Source organism: Lepus europaeus, chromosome 22 (assembly GCF_033115175.1).
Source record: "Lepus europaeus isolate LE1 chromosome 22, mLepTim1.pri, whole genome shotgun sequence".
Lineage (NCBI taxonomy): Eukaryota > Metazoa > Chordata > Mammalia > Lagomorpha > Leporidae > Lepus > Lepus europaeus.
The window spans coordinates 36,301,344-36,328,849 of NC_084848.1; the positions used below are offsets into that span (position 1 = coordinate 36,301,344).

At 46.5% G+C, this 27,506-nt stretch overlaps 1 protein-coding gene across 1 annotated transcript in view; it reads right to left on the reverse strand.

The window, feature by feature from the left end:
- Nucleotides 1–9,099: 9,099 nt before the first annotated feature.
- Nucleotides 9,100–27,506, reverse strand: part of CCDC175 (coiled-coil domain containing 175) — a 68,218-nt gene continuing 49,811 nt past the window's right edge. The window contains exons 15-19 of the mRNA XM_062181490.1: nucleotides 19,512–19,591; nucleotides 18,091–18,243; nucleotides 14,601–14,703; nucleotides 10,366–10,409; nucleotides 9,100–9,270 (exon numbers count right to left, since the gene is read on the reverse strand). Of these exons, the coding sequence (XP_062037474.1) occupies nucleotides 9,100–9,270; nucleotides 10,366–10,409; nucleotides 14,601–14,703; nucleotides 18,091–18,243; nucleotides 19,512–19,591 (551 nt within the window). The remainder of the gene's footprint in view (nucleotides 9,271–10,365; nucleotides 10,410–14,600; nucleotides 14,704–18,090; nucleotides 18,244–19,511; nucleotides 19,592–27,506) is intronic.

Sequence of the window (27,506 nt, forward strand, 5' to 3'; positions counted from 1 at the left end):
AGCACTGGCATCCTATATGGGTGCCGGTTCAAGTCCCGACTGCTCCTCTTCCGATCTAGCTCTCTGCTATGGCCTGGGAAAGCAGTGGAAGATGGCCCAAGTCCTTGGGCCCCTGCACCCGTGTGGGAGACCCGGAGGAAGCTCCTGGCTCCTGGCTTCCGATTGGCACAGCTCTGGCCATTGCGGCCAACTGAGGAGTGAACCAGCGGATAGAAGACCTCTCTCTCTGCCTCTCTTTCTGTGTAACTCTGACTTTCAAATAAATAAATCTTAAAAAAAAAAAAAAGATACTCCGTTATTAACCTGATTCATAGTGTGTGGTACAATACTCAAAGACTTTTGTCCTTTTAAAACAAAATCATTTTAAAAATTTTAAAAGTAATCTGAACTAAGTTACTATATATAACTAGGTCTATGCCAAGAATTGACATTTATCTTTGGTTCAGAAGAAGGAAAGTTAAGGAAGAGTAGCAACTTGGGTGTTCTGGGTGAGAACGTGCTAACGGGGCTGTCACCCCACACCTCCACTCAGCCTTGCTCCACGTAGCGCTGGGCCAGGTCATGTGTATGCGGCTCCTTCGGGAAGACACCCCTGCACCCCCAGTGTCCAATTGGACTGGGCGCTGTGGGTCAGCTGTTGGGCATGGTGGTTAAGGTGCCCCCGGGGATGCCTGCATTCCCATGGGAGAGTGCCCATGTCTGAGTCCCTGCCCCGTTTCCCATTCCAGCCTCCTGCTAGTGTGCACCCCGGGAAGCAGCAGGCAATGGCTCAATACTTGGGTCCCTGCCCCAAGGAAGTTCTGGGCTCCCAGTTTCATCTGGAGCTGGGCCAGGTGTTTGGGGAGTGAATCAGCAGATAGAAGAACCCTCTCGCTTTCACTCTTTCAAATAAATCAAACTTGAAAAGAAAAGGCTTGGGGGGGCAGGCCTTGCAGCACAGTGGATTAAACCTCCACAAGTCCTGGCTACTCAGCGCTTCTGACCCAGCTTCCTGGGAGCAGCAACCATGGCCAAAACGTTTCTGCCACCCACGGGGGAAACCCGGATGGAATTTGCATCTGGCTGTTGTGGGCATCTGAGGAGTGAACCAGCAGATAGAAGAGCTCCCTGGAGCTGTGCTTTTCATATACATAAGAAGTAAACACTGGAGCCTTACCCTCTACTAGGAACCACCCTAACCATCTCTGCATTGTCAGTTTCTCACAGGGTGTGTGCTTTAAGGTCAGGGGCTGTGTCCTGAGCTTTGTCAAGGCGACTCTGCAGGTCCCAGGCCCACGGTGCTGGCTGTGAAGCCAGTGCAGGGATCGCCAGGGAGGGGCAGGGCCTGCAGGTGTGCGGTAACTGCGCTGTTCCCAGGACAGGACAGCAGAGGGCGGTCGGCTGAGAGATCCGGGGCTGCTACAGAAGTGCCCAGGAAGAACGCCTGGAAGCCGGGAGACCGCGGTGGCTCACAGGTGGCCAAGCATTCAGACTCCTCCTTCCTCCCAGGAGGGTGGCAAGTGTCAGGGCTCTGAAGAGGCCCAGGCATGGGGCTGGTGCTGGGGAACTGCTGTTAGTTATCACCCACATTTCACCATGGGGAAGCAGGAGTGGGGGTTCTGTCTGGTGTTGGAGCCTTGGGCTCCCTCGCTCCTGAGCCCACACTGTGCCAGTCAGACAGGAGCAGGGCTGTGGGAAGCCAGAGATCTTGCGCAGCTTCCAGTCCAGAGATCTCTCCTTAGCCAGGTTAGTTCTTCCTGTCGGGGTCTCTCTTTCTCCTCATGCCCACCTTCAATCCACCTGGGATTTCATGCACATTTGGGTGATACTTGATTCTCCCGCTGTACCAGGGGTGAGAGCTACAGCCTAAGGGGGAAATTCTGCTACAGTGCAGGATAAGTAGCTGCTGGCAACGCCAAAAATAGTTATCCTCTGCCCTTTCCAGGAAAAGTGTGCCAACCCCTGCACCAGCCTGTGCGTTCCATTTGGGCAAAGAAAATTTCTGTCGCATTCCCCCCTGTAGCCCAAGTATCATTAACAGTGAAACATGGGATGGAGTCTAAAAATCAGGAGAAATTTGCAGGATCAACACATCCAGTTATCAACATCTCAGTGGCTACAAATACGAGGTACTTCAAATGCTTCAGGGAAAATGGAATTAAAAGCTAGGTTTGTTTGGTGCATATAAGGAGCCTTCAAAAACCTCATGGAAATGCAGATTATAGAAAAACTATGCATGGATTTCAAAATATTTTTGCACCAAAATAAATATATTGTTCAGTTTCATTTACTACTAACTTTAAAAATTTTTATTTATTTATTTGAGACACACACAGAGAGGGAAAGACGGAGAGAGAGATGGCTTTCATCCACGGTTTCAGTCCCCAGCTGCCCACACTGGCCAAGGCCGAGTCCAGAAGCTCAATCCAGGTCTCCCACATGACGCCTGGGACCCAATCACTTGAGCCATCACTGCTGCCCCCCAGGTATCCGTTATCAGGAAGCCGGATTCAGGAGTGGAGCCAGGGATTGAACCCAGGCCCTTAGCTGTGAGGGGCCAGCAACCTAACCAGCATCTTAACCGCCAGGTCAAATGCCTGAACCGACTCAAGCTTTCTGAAGTAGCTCACAGACTGATTCTTGATTTGAATTTGTCAAATCACCAATCTACTGACTGGAAATGTATTTTCAGTAAGAACGTACATTTTTTTCCTATAAGCGACAATTTTCATTTTCAGTTTTCCCAGATTGGTCATTGTGCACCAGCTCCTCATGGTGAACCAAGGGGTCAGCCTTATCCTTTGTGTCTCAGCCTGCGTGGTCCCTCAGCTTTGCCTGGCTGCCCGCAAGGCTCACTCTCTCTGTGAGCGGCCAGAGAACACGATGTCACTGTCAGCACCCACCCCCCGCCGCCCCCAGTTCAAGGTTGGAAAACTGTGCTGTGTAGGGTCAGGCTTGGCGGAGCACACGCTCTGTGGCTGTAGCACAAAGCAGGCATTCGTAGTGTGTTCATGAACGAGCACGGCTGTGCTTCCTCGGAGCAGCTCTTCCTGGTCATGGACATTTGAATGTTATGATGTCATGGAATATTCTTTTGATTTTTCCCCCAACTCTTAAGCAAAAAACCCATTAATTCTGGGGTTTACAAACACAGCAGGGGGGCTGGTTTATTCTGGGGTTGTAGTAAATTTGTCCCCAACTCTTTACCATTTTTTAAAATTTGTATTAGTTAATTTGAGAGGTAGAGGGAGCCAGGCAGACAGACATATGGAGACAGCTCCCCAGTGCTGGTTCACACTCCAACTACCCAGGGCGGCCAGGGCTGGTCCCAGTGCTTGCGCCATCACCACGGCCTGCCAGGGTCTGCATTGGCAGGAGGCTGCAGCCAGGACCTGGAGCCCACGAATGAACCCAGGTACGGGTGTGGGATGCAGGCGTCTTCCGAACGCCTGATCCGGGAAGACAGGGAGAAGCAGCTGAGACCGTGACGGGGGCTGCAGAACCAACACGTCCCAGTTCAGTGTCACTACAGTTCGCATCAGTCTGTTTTCTTAGGGTCTGGTGTTTTGTTACGCAAATGACAGCTTTGTGAAAAATCAGAGACCTAGGTCAGTGGTCTACAAACTCCTGACCCCTAACCTTTCATGCCCAACTTATTTGTGCATTTGTAAATTAAATATATATGAGGGATCCTCAAAAATTTATATTTTATATTAGGCAATTTATATTTTAATTCCATTTTTACATAAGCTGTTTTGAAGCCTCCTCATATAGATCTATATACACGGATCCATACATATAGGCAGTTGTACAATATTAAACATAAGCAAAGGGAGACATTTAAAAGACAGGCTGGCGCTGTGGCTCACTTGGTTAATCCTCTGCCTGCGGCACCCGCATCCCATATGGGCACCGGGTTCTAGTCCCGGCTGCTTCTCTTCCAGTCCAGCTCTCTGCTGTGGCCCGGGAGTGCAGTGGAGGATGGCCCAAGTGCTTGGGCCCCTGCACCCGCATGGGAGACCAGGAGGAAGCACCTGGCTCCTGGCTTTGGTTCGGCGCAGCTCCGGCCATAGCGGCCATTTGGGGGGTGAACCAACAGAAGGAAGACCTTTCTTTCTCTCTCTCACTGTCTAACTGTATCTGTCAAATAAAATAAATAAATAAATAAATAAGAGACTGAGAGAAGTTGAATGAAAGAGGGGCCAGCGTTGTGGAGCAGCAGGTTAAGCCGCCATCTGTGATGCGGGCGGCCCAGCCTAGAGCACCAGTGTGAGTCCCGGCTGCTCCACTTCTGACCCAGCTCCTTCCATGTGCCTGAGGAAGCAAAGGAAGATGACCCAAGAGCCTGGGCCCTTGCCACCCACGTGGGAGACCCAGGTGGAGTTTCAGGCTCCTGGCTTTGACCTGCTCCAGCCCCAGCCACTGCAGCCATTTGGGGAGTGAACCAGCAGACGGACCCTCTCTTTCTGTCTCTCTCTCTCTCTATCACTCTGCTGTTCAGGTAAATAAATCTTTAAATCAAGCTGAGTACGACAGAATTTCTAATATTTGCACCTGCTGTGTGAGTCCATCATCTTACTTCACTTTGGAGATCCTTAGTTGCTCTAGAACTAGAATCAGGGATCCAGAGGCCACATCATTAACCCTTGACGTCCCCTGCCTTCAGCTGCAGTTTGAGATGGGGGACAGCGCTCCCACGTGACCACTCCAGGACCATCTGCCAGAACTGACTGTCGGGGCTGGATTCCAGGTCCCGCCACTCTGGCACGTAAGGGAAGTTCACGCAGCCACACTGCCTGGGTGGCAGACTCTAAGGAGGAGGTATTAGTCTCTCCCTTTATCAGCATTCAGTGAGTCCCTACTGTAGAACCCTGAGTAGGCGCGTCTGTGTGAGGCCCGGTGCTACACGCAAGAGATAAACGGGGTACAAGCAAACCGACCCCAGCCGCCAGGGAGCTTTAGGGAAACCACAGGCGAATGGAAATAGGAGTCCTGTGGGGAATAATGGAGGAGGGCACCGCTGAGACCCGAGGTTCTCGCCAGGTGTGCTGCAGAGGGGAGGGGGCGCCTTCAGTGGGCCTGCACAGAGGGGGAGAGAGAACCAATTTCCTTTCCAATACAGAGCCGAGCTGGCAAGCAAAGGAAATCACAAGACGGGAACAAAGCGGGAAAGAGCTCCCGGGCGCTGAGCGCGGGCAGCCTTCCTGGGCGGAGGCAGGAGGGCGGGCGCACGCCTCTTCCGGCTGGGCCCCGCCCGCTGCTTCTCCTCGGGGTGATGTGGAGAGAGGAAGGCGGGGAGATGGACAGAAACCTGCAGAGGTGCCTCAGAGGTTTTATGGGAAAAGAGAATTAAAAGATAAGCTCGGTTCGGAACAGAACAACAGTGGAAATTCACGTGTAGTGTCGCCCCTCCTGTAAGGGCCTTGGATTGTATCTGTCATGTTCTGTTTCTTGGGAGGAAAATGTCTTACGTAAATGCGACAGAATGTTGAGATGTGACGATGCTTGAGGGTGGACATTCACATATACAGGGGCGGTGTGTGTGTGCGTCTGTTTCTGCTTTCTGTACTTGTAACACTCAGACAATGAAGCTCTCTGGAACATGTGCACTTTGAGTCCTACATTATACCAACTGCTCGTCAAACGAGTTTAAGTTTTAATTACATGGCTGACCCGACTGGATGGAATAAAAATGGAAGGCACATTCTCTAGATTGCTCTACTATTTATTTCTATTTGGGTGTGCTTCCATTCAAAGCAACCATGATTCTGAGTATGACATTTTAAATTGAAAATGGAAGTAAACATTCAAATCCCTGCTGAGAGACCAGCCAGCTCCTATGGGACAACGACTCTGACCCTCACCACAGCCGCCGCAGCCACTGGCCAAGGACGGGCAGGACTCGGTCAACAGCTGGCAGCTTCCTTATCTCATTAGTGCCTATGCAACAATAATACTGGAGGACTGACCCGAGAAAGCCAAATATGCTCTAATCCAGCCCAAAACACGTGTGCCTTCTAGTGCGCCTGCTGCCGGCTTCCCCGCCCAACACCTTCCAACCAGACCTCACCTGGGCTTCCCACTCTCCTACAGTGATGGTGGCTGCTGTGGTCTGACTGTTCCCCTGCCCCCAAGTTCATGTGTTGTAATCTGGTTCCCAGTGGGGCGGGGTTATGAGGTAGGCCTTGGAAGGGGCTTGGTGGACACAGCGGGAAGGTGCCATCCACGAACCAGGAAGGGGAGTCTTTTTTTCTGGGGGGGGGGGGTGATGTCCCTGCATTTTCTTTAAAAGGCTCATTCATTATTTGAAAGGCAGAGTTGCAAAGAGAGAGAGAGGGAGAAATGGGGAGAGGTCTTCCATCTGCTGGTTCACTCCCCAAATGGCCACAATGGCCAGGGCTGGGCCAGGCTGAAGCTGGGAGCGAGGAGCTTCCTCTGGGTCTCTCCCATGTGGGTGGCAGGGGCCCAAGCACCTGGGCCATCCTCTACTGCTTTTCCAAGTGCACCAGGAGGGAGCTGGACCAGAAGTGGAGCAGCTGGGACTGAACCAGCGCCCCATGGGATGTCCACACCCCAGGCCACACCCCTGCTACACCGGAGCTCCTGCCCCAGGCAGGGGATTCTTAACAGACCCTGAAGCTGCCACAGCCTCGCTCTTGACTTCCCAGCCTACAGAACTGTGAGGAATAAATTTCCATTATTGCCGGCGCCGTGGCTTAACAGGCTAATCTTCTGCCTTGTGGCGCCGGCACACCGGGTTCTAGTCCCGGTCGGGGCACTGGATTCTATCCTGGTTGCCCCTCTTCCAGGCCAGCTCTCTGCTATGGCCCGGGAAGGCAGTGGAGGATGGCCCAAGTGCTTGGGCCCTGCACCCGCATGGGAGACCAGGAGAAACACCTGCCTCCTGGCTTTGGATCAGCGAGATGTGCTGGCCGCAGCGGCCATTGGAGGGTGAACCAACGGCAAAAAGGAAGACCTTTCTCTCTGTCTCTCTCACTATCCACTCTGCCTGTCAAAAAAAAAATAATAATAATAATTCCATTATTTACAAGCCACTCAGTTTATAGAGGGTTCTTATAACAGCCTAAATGGTTGAGTCGGTGGCTAATTCCTCTGCTACAGTAAACTGTGTGAATGGCTTTTACACGTTCTCATCCGAGTGGCCTGCGTTTGCTACCGCCTCCTTCCTGTAGGTGATCAATACGACGATCCTCAAACCATGTGAAAATAGAGGATATGCTAGTAGTTCCTCCGTGAGACTTGCTTTGAATGCAGTCCACTTAAACTTGCTGTAACACAGCCCCATCAGGTTTCCAGTAAGAACCGAAGACTCACTTGTGTGAAACCGGGGCAGGCGACACTCAGAGATAATTCAGCCCCTACAACTCCGCTTGATTGACAGTTAAAGGGGATGGCTGGGCCTAGTGAAGAAAATGCAAAGAGAAGCGAGGCCCGTGCACATCAGAAGCCTCACCTGGGCCTCCGAAAACGCCTTTCAGCTGATGAGAATTTACTGCCAGCGATCGTCGCTGGTCACTGAAGCACCACTCCTTCTGCGGAGCGATACCCCCACACAGGTTTACTAGAGAATGGAATCTTTTTAATCCTGTCATTCCCCTCATTTTGCTTTTCTTTGATCACATTTCACTTTCTACATGTTTATCACATTTTACTTTCTCACCTTCCTTTAAAATAGCCGTCTAATATCATGCTCCTTAAAATGAAACCCAAACAGCTCAGATGGACCTGTACCATTGCCGAATGAGCCCACGTCCATCTCCTCCCTCCCTCTCTCCCCCAGGATCTGCTCTGCTTCCTTCTCCCCCCTCCCTGTCCCCCCCCCCCCCTGTCTCCTGCTGCAGCCCTCACCTGTGGCTGTGCCTACCAGGACGTGGGGCCAGGGATTAGTGGTGGAGGGGAGTGTGAGACCTGAGCCTGGATCAAGGTGTAACTATTTTAAATTAGGCCTCCATCTTGTAACTTGGGCCTGACCAGGCCCTGAACCCTAAGCCAGAAGTAAATAAATGAACTCACCTTGCGATAAACTCTCCTAGCAACAGCCGATTAACAGATAACAGAGAAATACCTAGAGTACCTGGTGTCTTCTCAGGGCAGATAAGGTGACTGATAGCTACCCGAGACCCTGCAGTTCGGCACGTACACCCCAGCAGCTTGGACCCTATGCTTCGGCCAATCAGTTCAAAAGGCATCAACCCCAAAGCCATCCAACCACCGTTAGTAGGTCCGTTCCCGCCACTGGATGCGCTAATCAATTCTAGGAGATGTCCTTTGAATTTCCCGCGGGATGAGATGATTTGCTAAATGGTACCATGATGTGTAGAATGTCTCTGAAAACCCTATAAAAACCCTGTTAACTGAAGGGTCGAGGCTCTCAATTCAGACCCGCTGCGTCGGTGTTGATTGAGAGACCAGGCCCGGACCTGTAATAAAACTCTCGTGTGCTTTACAGCGGTCTAGGCTCCTTGGTGGTCTTTGGGGACGACTGAACTGGGCATAACAGGGAGCATGCCTCTGGAGAGGCCAGGCTGCTTGCTCACAGAGGCTCAGAAGGCATCGCTGGGTTTTCAGAGAAGAAAACAGTTGCTGTTTTCATGCTAAATTCAGCTCAAGAAGCAAGGGTGAAGTTATGCCGGCATCCCATGCAGGCACTGGTTTGTGTCCTGACTGCTCCACTTCTGCTCTAGCTCTCTGCTATGGCCTGGGAAAGCAGTGGAAGATGGTCCAAGTCCTTGGGCCCCTGCACCTGTGTGGGAGACCTGGAAGAAGCTCCTGGCTCCTGGATCGACGCAGCTCTGGCCATTGTGGCCAACTGGGGAGTGAACCAGCGGATGGAAGACCTCTCTCTCTGTCTCTACCTCTCTTTCTCTCTCTGTGTAATGCTGACCTTCAAATAAATAAATACATTTAAAAGAAAAAGCACAGCCTCACCATGGGACTGTTGCTCCACACACACTCACTGCTGGCCCCACCCTCATCAGACACCAGACCTACTGGGCTGCCCAATCTTGGACTTGAAATTCCAAAACTGTAAGCGCAATAAGCCCGTGTCTCCTTATAGTTTCCTCGGGTAGTCATCACGGTGGTGAGAGGCCGAGTGATCTACTTACGACGCAGGTCCACTGATGATTCCTGCTTCATGAGACAACGCAGCTCTTCCAGATTCCCTTGGAGCCAAGTACTGATGCTTTCGATTTTTTCATCCCTTTCGTACAGCTTATCTATTAGATTTTGTATTTCTTGCAAGGTATTTTCACCAGTGCACACCAAGTCCTTAAAGAGATGGTATATTTAGGTGCATGAATACAGATTGCACCAAAATAGAAACAGATTCTGAGTGGATCGTGCCCCCAAAATATTAGATATACAAATAGGATCAGTCATGCCAATAAGGATGTGTGTAAAGTTGCTAATTCACAAAGTTCTGTAAGCGATCTCATAAAAATAGATTATGGAATGAAAAGATTCAATGCAATGCTCACTGGCCTCACAGCTTCGCTGCATAAGGCAGTGGGGAGTGGCGGCATAAAGAGCCAGCTCACCCTCAGAGCAGCATAAAACTGCAAAGACGACTCAGCGTAAGAGAAAGAACTTGGAGTCAGGTAGACTCTGAGCTTTAAGTTCCCATAAGTTCAATGAAATGGATGTTCTTCCACTCAATTATTGTTTACAGCCCTTGTTAAACTTCTTATCTGGCTAAGTACTACGCCTTTTTACTGCAATGTAAATTTAAGTTCTGTTACCTCAAAAACTAAAGAAAGAAAGGGAGAAGGAATGAGGGTGGAGGAGAAGGGAGGTGGAGAGAGGGAGGGAGGGAGGGAGAGAAGAAGGAATATCAGTTCTTAGAATTGTATCTACAAAGCACATCCAATCTGTTAAAAGCTAATTAAAAATTCAAATAAATAAATTCCCACAAGTTCACTGAATATTTAGGATTGGGAAAGTTACTTAAACTCTCTGAGCCTCGACAGCTTCATCTCAAAGAAATCTCTCTTATAAACATGATAGAGGGAGTTCAGAACCCACAACTTTGTCTTAAAACAAAATGTGATTCCATTTGAGCTGGCCCAAAAGAAAAAAAAAAAGGAGGAAGAAAGAAAAAAAAATCTTTTCCTCTTTATCTGAGTGGAAGAATAGGAAGACAGGTTCTCCAAGGATTATAATTTCATAGGGTCTTCGGAGAAAGGCACACATTTTCGGGAGCGATGGTCACACCAGCTCTGTAGTTCCCCTGTGATCCTAAACTCCCACTCTGGCAAAAAGTGTGTGTGTGTGCCCATGCATACACACACAACCCACACACACATCAGGTGAGTGAACATTTTTGAAAATATGGTATTTATGGAGGCAGCACACAAAAACACTCACCTTAACCATGGTCTGAAAGTCAGCCCACAAATCCACATAATATGCTAAAATGAAGATTAAAGAAATACGGTGGTTACTCAAATACCCTGGACATTTATATATCCTGTTGTTATTGGTTTTTATCTTTCAAAAATTACTTTAATCTAAAAATTTCTACTCCCAATATAAAAGAACAACTAGATCGGACTTGTGCTCTTTCTGCAAACACAGACAAGGGGGTGAGAGATGTGAAACAAATGTTTTCAGATGTTGGGGAAAGAGCAACACAGGACCACGACACCTGAAAGAAGGGGAGCAGGAGGTGAACCCCACTGTCTCCAGTTTTTGGCCGCTGGGGACCCCTCTCCAGGCCACAGGGTGGCCGAGAAGTCTTGCACCCAGTCACAAACATCTGCATAGAGATTAGCAAATTGAACTCAGTAATAGATTTGTACACATGGGTTTTATGAACATTCGGGATGCAATCTATCACACTGACAGCATCCGGGGGGACCGCATCAAGTGTCTCAGCGGGCAACAGAGGCCAAGCAAAGGAGCGCTGCACGCCTTAGGCACTGACCCCCAGAATGCACGTGGACACCCAGCCTGGGGTGGGACCTCCCCGCTGGCAGTCCTGTGCGTGTGTGGTCACACGTTACTGCGGGGAAATCAAGTGCCTCTGGCTGACTCCACTGGGACAGGAAGCCTAGAAGCTGGCTCCCATGAGCCTCCACACTCTCCCTTTGCTGATTCCACCATAACCAAAACACCCGTGAGTACAGCCTCTGCAGCCTCTGTGCCGCCCAGCTCATCCCCACACCTGAGGGTGGTCCTGGACACCTGATACTACATTAAGGCTGCAAAATCTTGCTGAGAGAAATGTAAAAAGACCTCAATAAATGGCGATACTGAGAGCACTTTGAAAAGTTGAAGGAAAATGGAATTAAATGGTGTTTATTTTGATGTAAAAAACTGAAATTCATGCATAGCTTTCCATAACGTATTTTTATGAACTTTTTGAAGACCGTTCATACGCTATGTTTTGAAATGGAAGACTTAAATTTGTTAAGATGGCAATTCTCCCAAAACTGATTTATAGATTCAACACAAACCCAGTTAACATCCCAGCAGGCTTGTGCATGTGTATGTGTGTGTGTGTGTGTGTAGATTAACAAGCTGATTCTAAAATTTATATGTAAATCAAACTACTCAGAATATCTGAAATGATTTTTAAAAGATGCACAAGATGTCAAATTTAAAATGCCTGATTTCCCAAGTGCATATGAACCTACAGTAATCAGGACTGTGTCACACTGGTATCAAATTAAGACATTTACAATAAAATAACAGACTCAAAAAATGATTTTTCAGAATGTCGCAGGGGTAGTGGTGAAAAGGATAACCTTGTCAAAAATGCCTGCTGGGGGAGGGGGCGTCTGGCGCTGTGGCGTAGCGGGTTAAGCCATCACCTGCACTGCCGACATCCCTGGTGGACTCCACTTTGAGTCCCGGCTGCTCCATGTCCAATCCAGCTCCCTGCTAATGATCTGGGAAAGAATAGAAGATGGCCCAAGTGCTTGGGCCCCTGCACCCATGTGGGAGACCTGGAAGAAGCTCCTGGCTCCCGGCTTTGGCCTGGCCCAGCCCTGGCCGTTGCGGCCACTTTGGGGGTTAACCAGCAGATGGAGGATCTCTCTTTCTCTCTCCTTCTCTGTCTCTGTTGCCTTTCAGATAAATAAGTTTTGTTTTTCTTTTAAATGCTCCTTGGAACAACTGCATATGTGTAAGACAAAACCATGACATTCAGCCCTTACCTCACACCATATGAAAAAGTTCATACAGAATGAACCAGAGAGCTAGTCATAAAAGCTAAAACTAAAGAAATTATAGGGGAGCACCTTCAGGGCCTTGGAACAGGCAAAAATTTTTGAGGCAGGACACAGAAAGTGTTAATCTTTTTTTCTAAAAACTTTGTTTTGGTCTGAGAGTCCCAGTAATTCTGCAGCAGAACAAACTGCTGTGATATTTGCTGTCATTTTTTTTGGCAGTCACACTCCTCGAGCATATTATATTTTGACTTGAGAGCTCCTGCATTCCTTTTTCATTTTAAAAGATTTATTTATTTAATTATTTCAGAGGCAGAGTTACAGAGAGAGAGAGGGAGAGGCAGAGACAGAGAGCTCTGGCATCGGCTGGCTCATTCACAGATGGCTACAAACCAGGAGCCAGCAGCCAGGCGCTTCCTCCGGGTCTCCCAGGTGGGTGCAGAAACCCAAGCCCTTGGGCCATCCTCTGCTGCTTTCTTTCCCAGGTGCATTAGCAGGGAGCTAGATCGGAAGTGGAGCAGCCAGGACTCGAACTGGCGCCCACGTGGGGTGCCAGCCTGCAGGTGGCAGCTTAACCCACTATGCCCAGCACTAGCCCCAAGTTCTGATCTTAAAAGCCAAAATAAAGTACACTTCATCCAAAGGAAAACTGTGTCCTCTCTGGGCCACCACTAAGGAAATGGAACGTCAAGCCTCAGTCTGAAAAGGGCCTATGTTCAGAAGGTGTGAAGATGATAACTCAACAGTAAGAACACAGCATGGAGTAAGGAGCACCGGATTCGGAGAGCTCTGACAGACTGTATTTTCCAAAGAGCGCTATGATACATGCCCGTATTTCAAAAAGTTTGTGGAAAATGAAACTCAAAGTTCATGTTGGTACAGAAAGTTTTTGAAATCCATGTATGTTTTTTTTATAACATGCATTTCCATGCGTTTCTTGAAAACCCTTTATATAAGTGGGTTTCAAAGAATTTTTGCACCAAAACAAACTTCCCTTTGAATCCCATTTTCCAGGAGCTGTTTGAAGCACCCCATAGTCCATTACATGTGCTCTTTCCCCAGCACGCTGCTGACATCGCTCCCACTGAGTGCTCGTGTCTACGCACCTTCCCCTTGTACCTGGGCAGCTGCCTCAACTGTCAGAGTATTCGGGAAGCAGCACGCTGATGTCTGAGGCTTGCCCATAAAAATGCCATGAACTTGCATTTTGTTCTCTTGGGATGCTTGCCTTTGGAACTCAGCAGGCCCAGCAGCTCCTGAGAGAGGCTGGGAGGAGCTGTTCCTTCCACAGCCCCCGCGAGATGCAGCTCAGAGCCAGCATCACCTCCACGCACTTGAGAGAGTGGGTCTCCCAATGATTCCAGTTCCCAGCTGCGGAATTAGCCCCAGCCTCCGAGTCACCCCAGGTGACCCTATAGGAGCAGACACAAGTTGTCTCTACCAAACTCGGATCAAATTGTCAACTTGTGAGCACAGTAAATGATTGGTCTGAAGCCACCGTATCTGTGGTATTTGTTACCCTACAATAGACAACTGGTTCAAGGCGCTTCACAAAGAGATGATAAGCAACCAGCAAATAAAGAAATAAAACCCAGTGAAAAAATACTTGACCACATCACACATCAGAGAAATGCAAATAAATACCACAATGAATTATCACTCCACTCCTATTAAAATGGTTAAAATGTTAGCACTCTTCATTGTTTTACAAATCTTAAGTGTTGGTGAGGATATTGAACAACGGGAACTTTTCTACGTTGCTAGTTGCTAGTTGCTAGTAGGATAAGAAACTAGTTTGTACAACCACTTTGGTGAACGGGGTGGTAGTGCCTTACAAAGGTAATCACACACAAACCACATAATCCAGCGATTCCACTCCTGGGTATTTACCCAAAAGAAATGAAAACATATCCACAAAAATGTCAACAAATATTCCCAATAGCTTCACTTATAACAACTTTGCAAGATGGAAATAACCCAAGAGCCATTCAGCCGGTGAATGGATAAACAAATATGGTCTTTCCATACAATAGAACACTGCTGTGAAAAAAAAAAGCTAACTGGCGACACAAGCACCAACACCGACGGATGGGTCTTCAAAAATGTCTTGCTGAGTGATGAAGCTGGGCTGAAGAGCGTGCACACTCCACTACCTCATTTTATCTGGTCATCAGGGATCGACAGCAGATCAATGGTTTTCCTGAACCAGAGGCGGGTGATGATGAAATGGCCTGTGAAGGGACGTGGGGTGAATTCTGCCAGGACAAAAATGTTCTAGATCTTTCGGTAACTGTAGTGGATTAAGTGGTGTGTACATTTGTTGAATCTCATGGAGCTTAAAGTATGTGCATTTTATTGTATGCAAACCAATCAATTTGATTTAAATAAAATAAAAATATATGTAAAGAGTACCCACGGCTCTTTACTTACTCTGCTGAACTATCAGTTGCCAGGAGAGGCTACTGAAGTTGTGCCTGAGGGCTTCCTGTCCGTTCTTCCATTTCTCTGTGCTGTCCTTCAGGTATGCAATATACTACAAAGTCAAGGCATGGGATTACTTTCAGCTGTTGAGTTGCTGTAGATTAGTGACCCACACAATCATTCAGCAAGCATGGATTTATTCCTCCTCTGTGCTGTGTGAAGAATTAACGGGGTGAATGTCCTTGTGTTCCGGGGAGGGAGACGGAAGTCACTGCTTCCCACGGAGCATCCAAAGCAGCCTGGCAGTTTGAATGCAAAAGGAAACCAACAGTTGTTCTGCCTCCGTGCATGAGGTCTGCAACAGAAATGCTCCTTTTGCAAAATGTATGCACAGGAGATGTCATAAAGCAGCGTGGGACTGCAATTCCCCATGCAACGCTCCCTTGAGGTGGGTGACAGTGGGCAGTCTAGGTGTTAAAGTTGTGAATTTTGGCCAGCGCCGTGGCTCAACAGGCTAATCCTCCACCTGCGGCGCCGGCACCCCAGGTTCTAGTCCCAGTTGGGGCACTGGATTCTGTCCCAGTTGCTCCTCTTCCAGGCCAGCTCTCTGCTGTGGCCCAGGAGGGCAGTGGAAGATGGCTCAAGTGCTTGGGCCCTGTACCTGCATGGGAGACCAGGAGGAAACACCTGGTTCCTGGCTTCGGATCAGCGCGGCGCACTGGCCGCAGTGCGCTGGCTACATTGGCCACTGGGGGGTGAACCAACGGAAAAAGAAAGACCTTTCTCTCTTCTCTCTGTCTCTCTCTGTCTAATTCTGCCTGTCAAAAAAAAAAAAAAAAAAAAAAAAAAAAAAGTCGTGACTTTCTCTTTTGACCACCCTGTGCTCCAGATCCCTAGGAGGTTAACAGGTGATGGCTTAAGAAGTTGGGTCCCTGCCACCCATGGGAGACATGGATTGAGCTCCAGCTCTCAGCTTCAGCTTGCGCCAGCCCCAGTTGGTGTGGGCATTTGTGTGTGGGGGCGGTGAACAAGCTGATAGGAACACTATCTCTCATTCTGTGTGTCTCTCAAATAAATTATTAAAAATTAAAGAGAAAGTGTTGATTGGCACCCTTGTGCACTGCTGGTGGGAGGAGCTATTGGCACTATGCACTGAAGTGGAAGGCATGAGATCTAATGGCCCTGTAATTCCATTTGGGATGCACACTCAAGAGAAACATGTAGATATGTGCATCAAAAACCTGTTCTAGAATGCTCATAGCGACACTATTTCTTTTTTCTTTTCTTTTTTTTTTACTTTTATTTAATGAATATAAATTTCCAGTGTACAGCTTATGGATTACAATGGCTTCCCCCTCCCATAACTTCCCTCCCACCCGCAACCCTCCCCTCTCCCGCTCCCTCTCCCCTTCCATTTGCATCAAGATTCATTTTCAATTCTCTTTATATACAGTAGATCAATTTAGTATAAAGGTTTCAACAGTTTGCACCCACAGAGAAACACAAAGTGAAACATACTGTTTGAGTACTAGTTATAGCATTAAATCACAATGTACAGCACATTAAGGACAGAGATCCCACATGAGGAGCAAGTGCACAGTGGCTCCTGTTGTTGACCCAACAAATTGACACTCTAGTTTATGGCGCCAGTAACCATCCTAGGCTGTCGTCATGAGTTGCCAAGGCTATGGAAGCCTTCCAAGTTTGCCGACTCTGATCATATTTAGACAAGGTCATAAAAGACAGAGTGAGGATAGTAACCAATGATCCTAAGAGTGGCATTTACCAGGTTTGAACAATTATACAGCATTAAGTGGGGAAGAGGACCATCAGTACACACAGGTTGGGAGTAGAGCCATTGGTGGTAGAGTAGAGGTTATGATTACAAAGGAATGAGGCCCAAGTGCACTAGACAGGGCCTAGAACAAAGGACAGAGTCATTATTAGAGGAGCTAAGAAAGGTGCTGTCTAAGCTACAATTAAGTTTTCTGATTGAGAGGCAAATAGAACCTGATAGAAGGGGCTTGATAATAATCTGGTGGGCTTTAGGCCTTGTAAATTCAGAGGCCCAGACCTATCTATCTCTTCACATGGGGTATATCCTAAGGGAGGTGTGAACCTCCTAGGGGAAGGCACTCTGTTGACTTTCATTACTTGGCTGGCCTGAGAGGAGAGCTGGCCAGGTAAAGGCAGGGGGCATCTCTAACAAGAAATTTACAGTTCTGCCTGCAATGTTGCTGACCCTACTTGACCACACCCTCAGCTGCAGTGGTCACTTTGGAAGTTGGGCTGAGTGAAGGGCTTTTCAGCTTAGAGCCAATAAGATCTGTGGCTCTGACCTGGGCATCCTTCGACTCCAGGGCAGGTCCATTTCCAGTGATCCAACTCTTGGCAGAGCTGCCAGGGCTCTTCATAAGCTGACTTCTGCTGAAGCCCAGGCTTACCACATTGAAAGCCACTGCAGTGGACTGGCCTGTTGGGTCTCCTTGAGGGCAGATCACTGTACAGATCAGCCATTAATAGGCTTGCCACCCATTGCTTCTGATGCCGAGCTTTCTTTTCCTCCTGGTTTGTGTTAAAGTAGACCAGAGGATGCAAGTCAAGGGAGTGCCCGTTTCCCATCTCTAATCTTCGGTGGCCTGAACTACAAGTCTATAGTCACAGGGATGTTCTGTAGTAGTTTTTCTAAGGTAGACAATGCCCATGAGGAAAATTATATTCTCACTTTAAAACTTTCTTTCCCTTTGGTCTGAAAGGGAGGTTTTACAACCCAAAGTTTAAAATTCTCCAAACACCATCAACAAGCAGTAGAGTATATGAATACATTGTGGTATGGGCATACCGTGGAATACTACCCAGAACTAGGATTATTGCTCACAAATATGAAGTTAAGCAAAAGAGTGTATACTGTATCATTCTATACATACTCGTACAGTATTCAAAATCAAGTAAACTATTCTGGTGGCAGAAGTCATCTATGGGAGTGGGGACAGTGCTGATGGCACTGGTTCAAGTCTCGGATGCTCCACTTCCAATCCAGCTCCCTGCTGGTGAATACCTGGGGAAGCAGCAGAAGATGGCCCAAGTCCTTGGGCCCCTGCACCCACGTGGGAGATCCAGAAGAAGCTCCTGGCTCCTGGCTTTGGCTTGGCCCAGCCCTGCCGTTGGGGCCCTTTGGGAAGTGAACCAGCAGATGGAAGATCTCTCTCTCTCTCTGTGTCTCTCCCTCTCTCTTTGTAACTCTGGCATTCAAATAAATAAATACATCTTAAAAAAAGGAAAAAAGTCACTGATGGGAGGGAAGTCTGTGCCTGCAAGGGGCAGAGATGGCTGGCTACTGTTGATGCTTTCTTTCCTGATCTGTGGGCTGACTGCACAAGGGTGTTCACTGAGCTGACCAGTGATTTTAACAGCTGTTCTCATCTTTTCTGTCAGAACCATTACCAATCCAGGCAGTCAAACAAAATCACTGTGCAACGAGAGATGCTCTTGAACTTACTTCTTTTAATCTTTTATTTTCCAGAAGCAAATGCTCTACTTTTTGATCATTTACGTAGATTTCATTTTCTAAGTTCTTGAGAATTTCAAAATGGTCTTTAATTTTTTTGCTTTCTTGATCTCGTAAGTGTTTTACTTCTTGCTTCACTTTCCCCTGCCCAAACATAAAACCCATCATTGCCTTACAGAATTTCAAGAGTGGGGCACCCACGCATTCCACTATATAGATCACACTCAGAGCAGTGTTCTCAATTCGGTCCTGAAGCACGGGGCTGAATCTATGATCACCTTCCCTTAGAAAAACTTAGAAACCCCAAAGCCAAGTCATGAACCTGTATTCATTAACTGCGGGAAGGAGACTCATGGACCCCACTTAAGGAACCCCAGACACTAAGACAGTCTCATAAAAAATTTATTTTTATATATAAACAACTCTCTGGCAAAAATGGGGAGGGGGAATTTATTGAGCCCTTAAAGGAGGATTTAATATTCCTGGAAGGAAGAAGCAAATTACTTTATGAATTTTCCAGAATTCTCTAGTCAGTTCCCACTCAGTTCTTGGTCACAAATCACATGGTCTTTGGGGATGGTGCTGTAGCTTAGTGGGTTAAAGCAGCAGCGTACCATGCTGGCATTCCATATGGGTGCCGGTTCAAGTCCCAGCTGCTCCACTTCCAACCCAGCTCCCTGCTAATGCACCTGGGAAAGCAGTGGAAGGTGGCCCAAGTGCTTGGGCCCTGCACCCACATTGGAGACCCAGCTGAAGCTCCTAGATTCAGTCTGGCCCAGTTCTGGCTGTTCTGCCTTTCAAATAAGTAAATATTATCTTTAAAAAAGATACATGATCTTTATTCATTGAATAACAGTCAGCAGCCACATCTTCCTATGAAAATAGAACTCTATGCATATTATGCTTATAATTTTCTCTCTCCTATTTCTGTGCATTGCAGAGAATAGGATGTTTCCATTTTAAATTAACCAGCTCCACTTACATAGCTTATCACTAATTGTTGTTCATTAATTTTAAAAAGGTAGTAAATATTTCTTTACTGGTTCCTATTTCATCTGCACCCCTTCATGACCTTTGCACACTCATCCTTAATAAGCACGGTCCAGTCTCTAACTTGTAAATAAGGAAACTGAGGCCCATCCAGTAATTTTCCAGCTATTACACATTAGTTGGTTCTAGAATTTACCTTTCTCTATCTCCATGCACCCATATACCTATACACACATAGATACACATGTACCTATACACACATAGAAGTTACATATGTGTATCTATATGTGACTAAAAGTTTAAAACATTGGAAGGGTAAGTTTAATAAATGTAGGCTTCATGAAAACCTCATGGTGCCGGGTAAACATTACTGTCTTTATGCACTGGTTCTACTGAATCAAAGAATAAGCACGGAGTCTTACCGCATCGTTAAAGTATCTGGAAAAGTCCCTCGTAAACTGATAAATGCCATTGTTCATCATATTCTCCTCCTCCTTGTGTGCTATTTAAAGAAGACACAGAAAACATAACTACTCATAAAGTCTTCTGGTTAAAATAACTAAAGTAAGAGGCATGCCTGGTTTTAATAGTCAAATGCTATTATCACGCTTATAACAAACCAGCCAACAGCGTCCCCACCCCCACCCCCAATGCTGCATCCATGCCTGCAACTGACTCCTCAGTTTTTAACTTCTTGTAGCATCTTTTTCTCCATTTTGCCCAATTTTTTAAAAAAAAATATACTTACATGCGTATATATCTTGGTTCATAATTTTTTTAAAAATTTTATTTTCTTTCATTTTTACTTTTAAAAATTATTAGGCATATAAAAGTTACACATATTTATGGGATGCTATGTCATGTTGCATTACATATATACATGATATAATACCCAACCAGCATAAACATATTGTTCAAGAATTTTTTTTTTTAACTTTTATTTAATGAATATAAATTTCCAGTGTACAGCTTATGGATTACAGTGGCTTTCCCCTCCCATAACTTCCCTCCCACCCGCAACCCTCCCCTCTCCCGCTCCCTCTCCCCTTCCATTTGCATCAAGATTCATTTTCAATTCTCTTTATATACAGAAGATCAATTTAGTATAAAGGTTTCAACAGTTTGCACTCACATAGACACACAAAGTGAAACATACTGTTTGAGTACTAGTTATAGCATCAAATCAAAATGTACAGCACATTAAGGACAGAGATCCCACATGAGGAGCAAGTGCACAGTGGCTCCTGTTGTTGACCCAACAAATTGACATTCTAGTTTATGGCACCAGTAACCACTCTAGGCTGTCGTCATGAGTTGCCAAGGCTATGGAAGCCTTCCAAGTTTGCCGACTCTGATCATATTTAGACAAGGTCATAAAAGACAGAGTGAGGATAGTAACCAATGATCCTAAGAGTGGCATTAACCAGGTTTGAACAATTATACAGCATAAGGGAGGTGTGAACCTCCTAGGGGAAGGCACTCTGTTGACTTTCATTACTTGGCTGGCCTGGGAGGAGAGCTGGCCAGGTAAAGGCAGGGGGCATCTCTAACAAGAAATTTACAGTTCTGCCTGCAATGTTGCTGACCCTACTTGACCACACCCTCAGCTGCAGTGGTCACTTTGGAAGTTGGGCTGAGTGAAGGGCTTTTCAGCTTAGAGCCAATAAGATCTGTGGCTCTGACCTGGGCATCCTTCGACTCCAGGGCAGGTCCATTTCCAGTGATCCAACTCTTGGCAGAGCTGCCAGGGCTCTTCACAAGCTGACTTCTGCTGAAGCCCAGGCTTACCACATTGAAAGCCACTGCAGTGGACTGGCCTGTTGGGTCTCCTTGAGGGCAGATCACTGTATAGATCAGCCATTAATAGGCCTGCCACCCATTGCTTCTGATGCCTAGCTTTCTTTTCCTCCTGGTTTATGTTAAAGCAGACCAGAGGATGCAAGTCAAGGGAGTGCCCGTGTCCCATCTCTAATCTTCGGTGGCCTGAACTACAAGTCTATAGTCACAGGCATGTTCTGTAGTATTTTTTCTAAGGTAGACAATGCCCATGAGGAAAATTATATTCTCACTTTAAAACTTTCTTTCCCTTTGGTCTGAAAGGGAGGTTTTTTCTACTTACTGTATACTTCGCTGATGGCGAAGTGAATCTAGCTATGAGATTATTATTTAAGTTCTTATTTTGGCTATGCTATTACAGAAAAATGTTAGCCATCTCTTTTATAAGGTCTAAAGATTAAATTGTGCGTCCTACAGATTCCTTCATAATAGATTTAGTTTCCTATCTTGAAGAGAATAGAGAAATGAAAGAACAAGTTGGGCTTAGAATAGAGAAATGAGGGAGCAAGTCCTAGATCGCTTGCTGACAATAGCAATATCACATGAATACTTAGCAAACAGTTTCAACCATTAGGTAACAACTTAAGAAAACATTTACCAGAAGGTCCAATGCCTTCTATAAATTTTAAGAATCATGTATTTGAAAACACCTCTTAAATATCTAACATGGTGTAGTTTGTTTAACCAGCAAACTTAAGCACAACCATATAAAATGTTTTTAGTTTCTTTCTACCAACAAGTTTAAAACATATGATACACAGATTCAGGTCACTCAAATTAAAATGTATCTTTGATTGATTTTAGCAGCTTAAATTTATGGACAATCTTATCTATAAGCCATTTAAAATAAGACTCTTAATAAAATTTCCCCATGTGGACATACAATATGTACACACATATAACATAGCATAATAGACCAATATAGCATTTTTAATAATAGCTTTTAAAATCTTTAACTCTTTTTGTAGATTGCCAATTGATTTGAATTGCTTTTTTAGTAACCTCAGTTAACCATACTTTCTCTCAGTTGGTACTGTTAATACATTATTGGCCTCATCTGTTTACAGAGCCATCCCAAAGTACTGAATACAATGGAAGTGGCTGGAAAAAGTCCATAGGAACCCATAGGAGGACAGCTAAACACAGAACCAACAACGCTTTAGTTTTATGAGCAGCAAATCATATATAACTGTGGATGACAAAAGACTTTAAGTCGCCATGTTTAAAATTATAAACTCATAGACCAAATTTGATCTTGTTACAAGGTGATTATTCAAATCTTTGAAAATAAGCACATATTTACATAACCCATAGCTCTTAATAAAAATTCAGCTGTTTTTGAACAATTAGAATTTAACAGACATCAAGAGAACATAATAGATTATTTTAACACATTGCTTTAACAGAGCATCAGAGTTTAATTCTATGTCAAAGAGAAATTGAGCTTCCTGTGATCTTTTGCTGTGAGGTTTCCTTCCTTTACCTTCTTTCATATTGGTGACCATGTTTCTGTGTTTCTGTGTGTAACACATCTTTAAGCATCTTTTGCAGGGCAGGATGAGTGGCAACAAATTCTTTCAGTTTCTGTTTGCTATGAAAAGTCTTAATTTCACCTTCATTCACAAATGAGAGCTTTGCAGGATATAGTATTCTGGGCTGGCAGTTGTTCTCTCTTAGTACCTGGGCTATGTCTCGCCATTCCCTTCTAGCTTGTAGGGTTTCTGATGAGAAGTCTGCTGTGAGTCTAATTGGAGATCCTCTAAGAGTAATCTGACGTTTCTCTCTTGCACATTTTAGGATCTTTTCTTTGTGTTTCACTGTGGTGAGTTTGATTACAACATGTTGTGGTGAGGATCTCTTTTGGTCATGTTTATTAGGGGTTCTATAAGCTTCCTGTACTAAGATGCCTCTGTCCTTCTCCAAACCTGGGAAATTTTCTGCTAGTATATCACTGAAAATGCCTTCTAATCCTTTCTCCCTCTCCATGCCTTCAGGAACTCCTAGAACCCGAATGTTGGGTTTTTTAATAGTATCCTGTAGATTCCCGACAATATTTTTTAGATTTCTAATTTCTTCTTCTTTTCTTTGGTTTGCCTGTTTCCTTTCCTGTTCTCTGTCTTCTAAGTCTGATATTCTCTCTTCTGCTTCGCCCATTCTGTTTTTAAGGCTCTCTAATGTGTTTGTCATTTGATCTATTGAATTCTTCATTTCATTATGGTTTCTCGTCACTATCAGAGTTTCTTGTTCCACTAGTTGTTTCATTTCATTTTGATTCCTCCTTAATATTTCACTTTCACGAGAGAGATTTTCTATCTTGTCCATAAAGGATTTCTGTAGTTCAAGAATTTGTTTTTGAGAACTTCTTAATGTTCTTATCAATTTTTTGAGATCCGCTTCTTGCATTTCTTCGATCTCATCATCTTCATAATCTTGAATTGGGGTGTCTTTTTCATTTGGGGGCGTCATAGTGTCTTCCTTGTTCTTGTTAGCTTGGTTTTTGCATTTGTTGTTTGGCTTGTTGGAGATATTTGGTTTCTTCACTGTGGTGTTTTTTCTTGTTACACTATGGCTCCTTATTAAGTGGACTGTCTGCTTTCGGTGGAGCCTTAGAGGCTTGAGATGAGTGTGGACTGAGAGCTGTGTTTGGTTCCTCAGGGCTGAGGGTGTGTCAAAGATGACACTCCCAGGTTAGGTGTGGTAAATCTCTCTCTCTCTCTCTTTTTTTTTTTTTTTTTTGATTCAAAAGGAAAGTAATTCCGCACAGCTGAACGTACTTGGAGGTAGTTAGCAGGCAAATGATATACCCACAGGAGCCAGAGATTGGAAGCTCTTTCCCAAGGACCACACAGGGAATCTCTGCTGCCCTCAGTGTGGGCTCCAATTCTCCTGCAGTCTCTCACTGGGTTGCCAAGTTAGATCCTAATCTCCTGTTATTTCACCCCTTCCCCCAGAGTCAGGTTTTTCTGCTAGGCTCAGGGCCGGTGCAGACCTGAGGTCGCCCTGCTTATGACGTATGTCCAAAATGGCGCCTGCTCTTTGTCTTGCTCGCCTTTGAGAGGTGAGCGGAGAGAGAGAGAGACTCGTGTCCGTATCGGTCACTTTTTTTTTTCCTCTCTCTCTTCTAGTTAGCCTGGTGAACTTTTCCCCACGGAGTTTCAAGCCTCGTTCCCTCTAGTCTCCTCTTTCCGCTTGCCCACTGGTGACTCGGGCTATGGAGGTTCGGCTCACCTCGTGTTCCAGCGCTGGTGCGTTGAGTCTGCCGCTGGTGTCCCGAACTTGGGCTCCCACGCTCTCCACGCAGGTCCACTGTGAATCACTAGTTCCGGAAGAGTTTCCTCTGCTGTTTCTTCCCCTACTCTTCCTTGACCCTGCAGTATCTCCACTTATATTAACGTGTGTCTTGACAAACTATCAATGTGCTCCCTTCCTATTCCGCCATCTTGCCGCTCTCATCCCATATTGTTCAAGAATTTAACATTTCTTTGTAGTGAAGGCGTCCAAAATCCTATATTTCATGGCTTTTTAAATAGAAGAACACAGGGGCCAATGCTGTGACAGCACTGGCATCCCCTATGGGTGCCAGTTTGAGTCCCGGCTGCTCTACTTCTGATCCAGCTCCTTGCTAATGGCCTGGGAAGCAGCAGATGTTCCAAGTCCTTGGGCCTCTGTACCCACATGGGAGACCTGGAGGAGGCTCCTGGCTCCTGGCTTCAGCCTGGCCCAGCCCCAGTTGTTGTGGCTATTTGGGGAGTGAACCAGCAGATGGAAGACCTCTCTATCTCTATCTCTCCCTCTCTCTCTGTAACTCTGCCTTTCAAATGAATAAAATAAATCATATATATATATATGTATATGTATATATACATATATATATATATATATATATATATATATATATATGGGGCTGGCACTGTGGGGTAGAGGGTAAAGCTGCTGCCTGCAGTTCTGGCATCCCATACGGGCTCAGGTTCGATTCCCAGCTGCTCCACTTCCAATCCAGCTCTCTGCTATGGCCTGGGAAAGCAGTGGAAGATGGTCCAAGTCCTTGGGCCCCTGCACCTGTGTGGGAGACCCGGAAGAAGCTCCTGGCTCCTGGCTTCGGATCGGTGCAGCTCCGGCTGTTGCGGCCAACTGGAGAGTGAACCAGCAGATGGAAGATCTCTCTCTCTCTCTGCCTCTCCTTCTCTGTCTGTGTAACTATGACTTTCAAGTAAATAAATAAATCTTTAATATATATACATTTTAAAATAGTAATATTCAGTACATTAACCTTATCTACAGTCACCTTACTGTGCAGTAAACCCCAGAGCGTCTTACTCCTTTCTATAACCTAGTACTCACTGATCAACCTCTCCTCACTTCTCCCATCCTGTGATAACCACCATTTACTTTTAACTTTGATGAGATGACCTGTTTTTTAGACTCCACCTATGAATGAGATCGTGTGAAAAACTCCAGTTTTATCCATGTTGTTGTAAATGACAAGATTTCAGCCTTCCGTACGGCTAATATCCCATTGTCTATATGCACATTTTCTGTATCCATTCATCAGCGTATGAACACTTCCGTTGTTTCCATTTCTTGGAAACACTGTGGAGAGAGCTGCAGGAAACATGGGAATGCAGATTGCTCTTTGACAGAATGAATTCCATTTCCTTTGGATACCTGCCTAGGAGTAGAATTGCTGGATCGTAGGTTAGTTTTGTCTTCACTTTGTTTTAGGAAGTTCCATGTTGTTTTCCACAATGGCTGTATTAATTTATATTCCCACCAATAGTGTGCATGGTCCCCTCTTCTCCATATTCTTGCCAACACTTGTTATCATTCGACTTTTTGATAAAAGCCAAACTAACTGGAGTGAGGTGATGTCTCACTGTGGTTTTGATTTAAATTTCTCTGATGATTAGTGATGTTTAGCATGTTTTCATGTACCCACTGGCCATTTGCATGTTGAGAAATGTCTCTTTAGATCCACTGCATTTTTTTAAATTGTGTTATTTTTTATTTTGCAATTGAGTTGAGTTCCTTATGTATTCTGGATATTAGCCACTTGTCAGACAGATAGCTTTCAAATATTTTCTTCCATTTTGTATGTTATCTCTTTACTCTGCCGATTGCTTTCTTTGGTGTGCAAAGCTCTTTAGCTTGGTGAACGTCAGCACTGGAATTCAGACCAAAGTTCACCCTGCTCTGATCTGCTACTCAAGAGGGCTCAGTGCATGATGCTGACCTATCAGCCAATGGTGATGCTGGATGGGGTGAAAGACTGCTCACCCAGCATCACAGAACTCCGCTGCGCACCAAAGCAGACTGGAGGCTCTGTGCGAAGGCACTGGCCTGGAAACAGAGACCAATAGGATCTGAGCTGTGATGGGTGTTTCCAGCCTGGCACTGAGCCCCCAAGTCTCGCGATTCCTTGCTGTCTGCTGACAGTTGTAGGGTGAGTGACAGGTGGGCTCAGCCACTCAGGCAGGCCCCAGGTAGGCACACTTGGGTCTCACAAGCACCAGGCTGTGTACAATCTTGGGAGTGCACACCAGGCCTGCAAAAGGCTGGTGATGACACATGCTAAAACGAGCCCGTCCCACCAGGCACAGATCTCTGCCTGGTACCGGGACAGAGAGCCTGCCAAGGGCACTGTGTCCAGCGTGGGCTGCACCAGCTCAGCACTGAGTCCCAGGACACAGTCCCACGGCCCCTTGCTGTTACTCAAGGTCAGAAGAATTTGAAAAGGGCAGCCCTCTGTCATCCAGACAGACCCCAGGCAGGTCACTCCAGGGTCCCATAAAGTCACAGGAGCGTCTTCCGAGCCCATCCAATGCTGGCAGTGACTCCTGCCACAGGGCTCTGCCTGAGGCTGGGAGAGTCTGGAGACTCAGCCTGTGAGCAGAGGCCTTTGGGCTTTTTAGGTGTCGCATCTTGGCACGGTAGGCCCCGTTCTGGGCTCCCTCTCTCAGCCTCTCCTTGCAGGTGAAGCTGAACTGTTTGACAGAACTTGGGAGGTGGGTGGCAGAAGCAGCCCTGTTCTGGAAGCTCCAAATAGTCACTGCAAGGCTGAAGGCTGGGGACGAGGGCGGCAGGGCTCAGCCCGACTGGCATTTTTCCCAGTGGACCTGGCCCTGGGCTTCCTTTACTCTCCCTGTCCCAGGCAGAGGCCTCTCTCCTAGGAGCTGGGGGAGGGTGGCATGGCCAGCTCTTGCTTGCTTCAAGGTGATTTTTCTTCTTTCTTCCTCTTCCTTCCTTTCCTCCTCTTTCTTTTTCTTCTCCTTCTCTTTCACTCAATCACTTTTTTTTTTTTTTTTTGACAGGCAGAGTGGACAGTGAGAGAGAGAGAGAGACAGAGAGAAAGGTCTTCCTTTTGCCGTTGGTTCACCCTCCAATGGCCGCTGCGGCCGGTGCACCGCGCTGATCCGGTGGCAGGAGCCAGGTGCTTCTCCTGGTCTCCCATGGGGTGCAGGGCCCAAGGACTTGGGCCATCCTCCACTGCCTTCCCGGGCCATAGCAGAGAGCTGGCCTGGAAGAGGGGCAACCGGGACAGGATCGGTGCCCCGACCGGGACTAGAACCCGGTGTGCCGGCGCC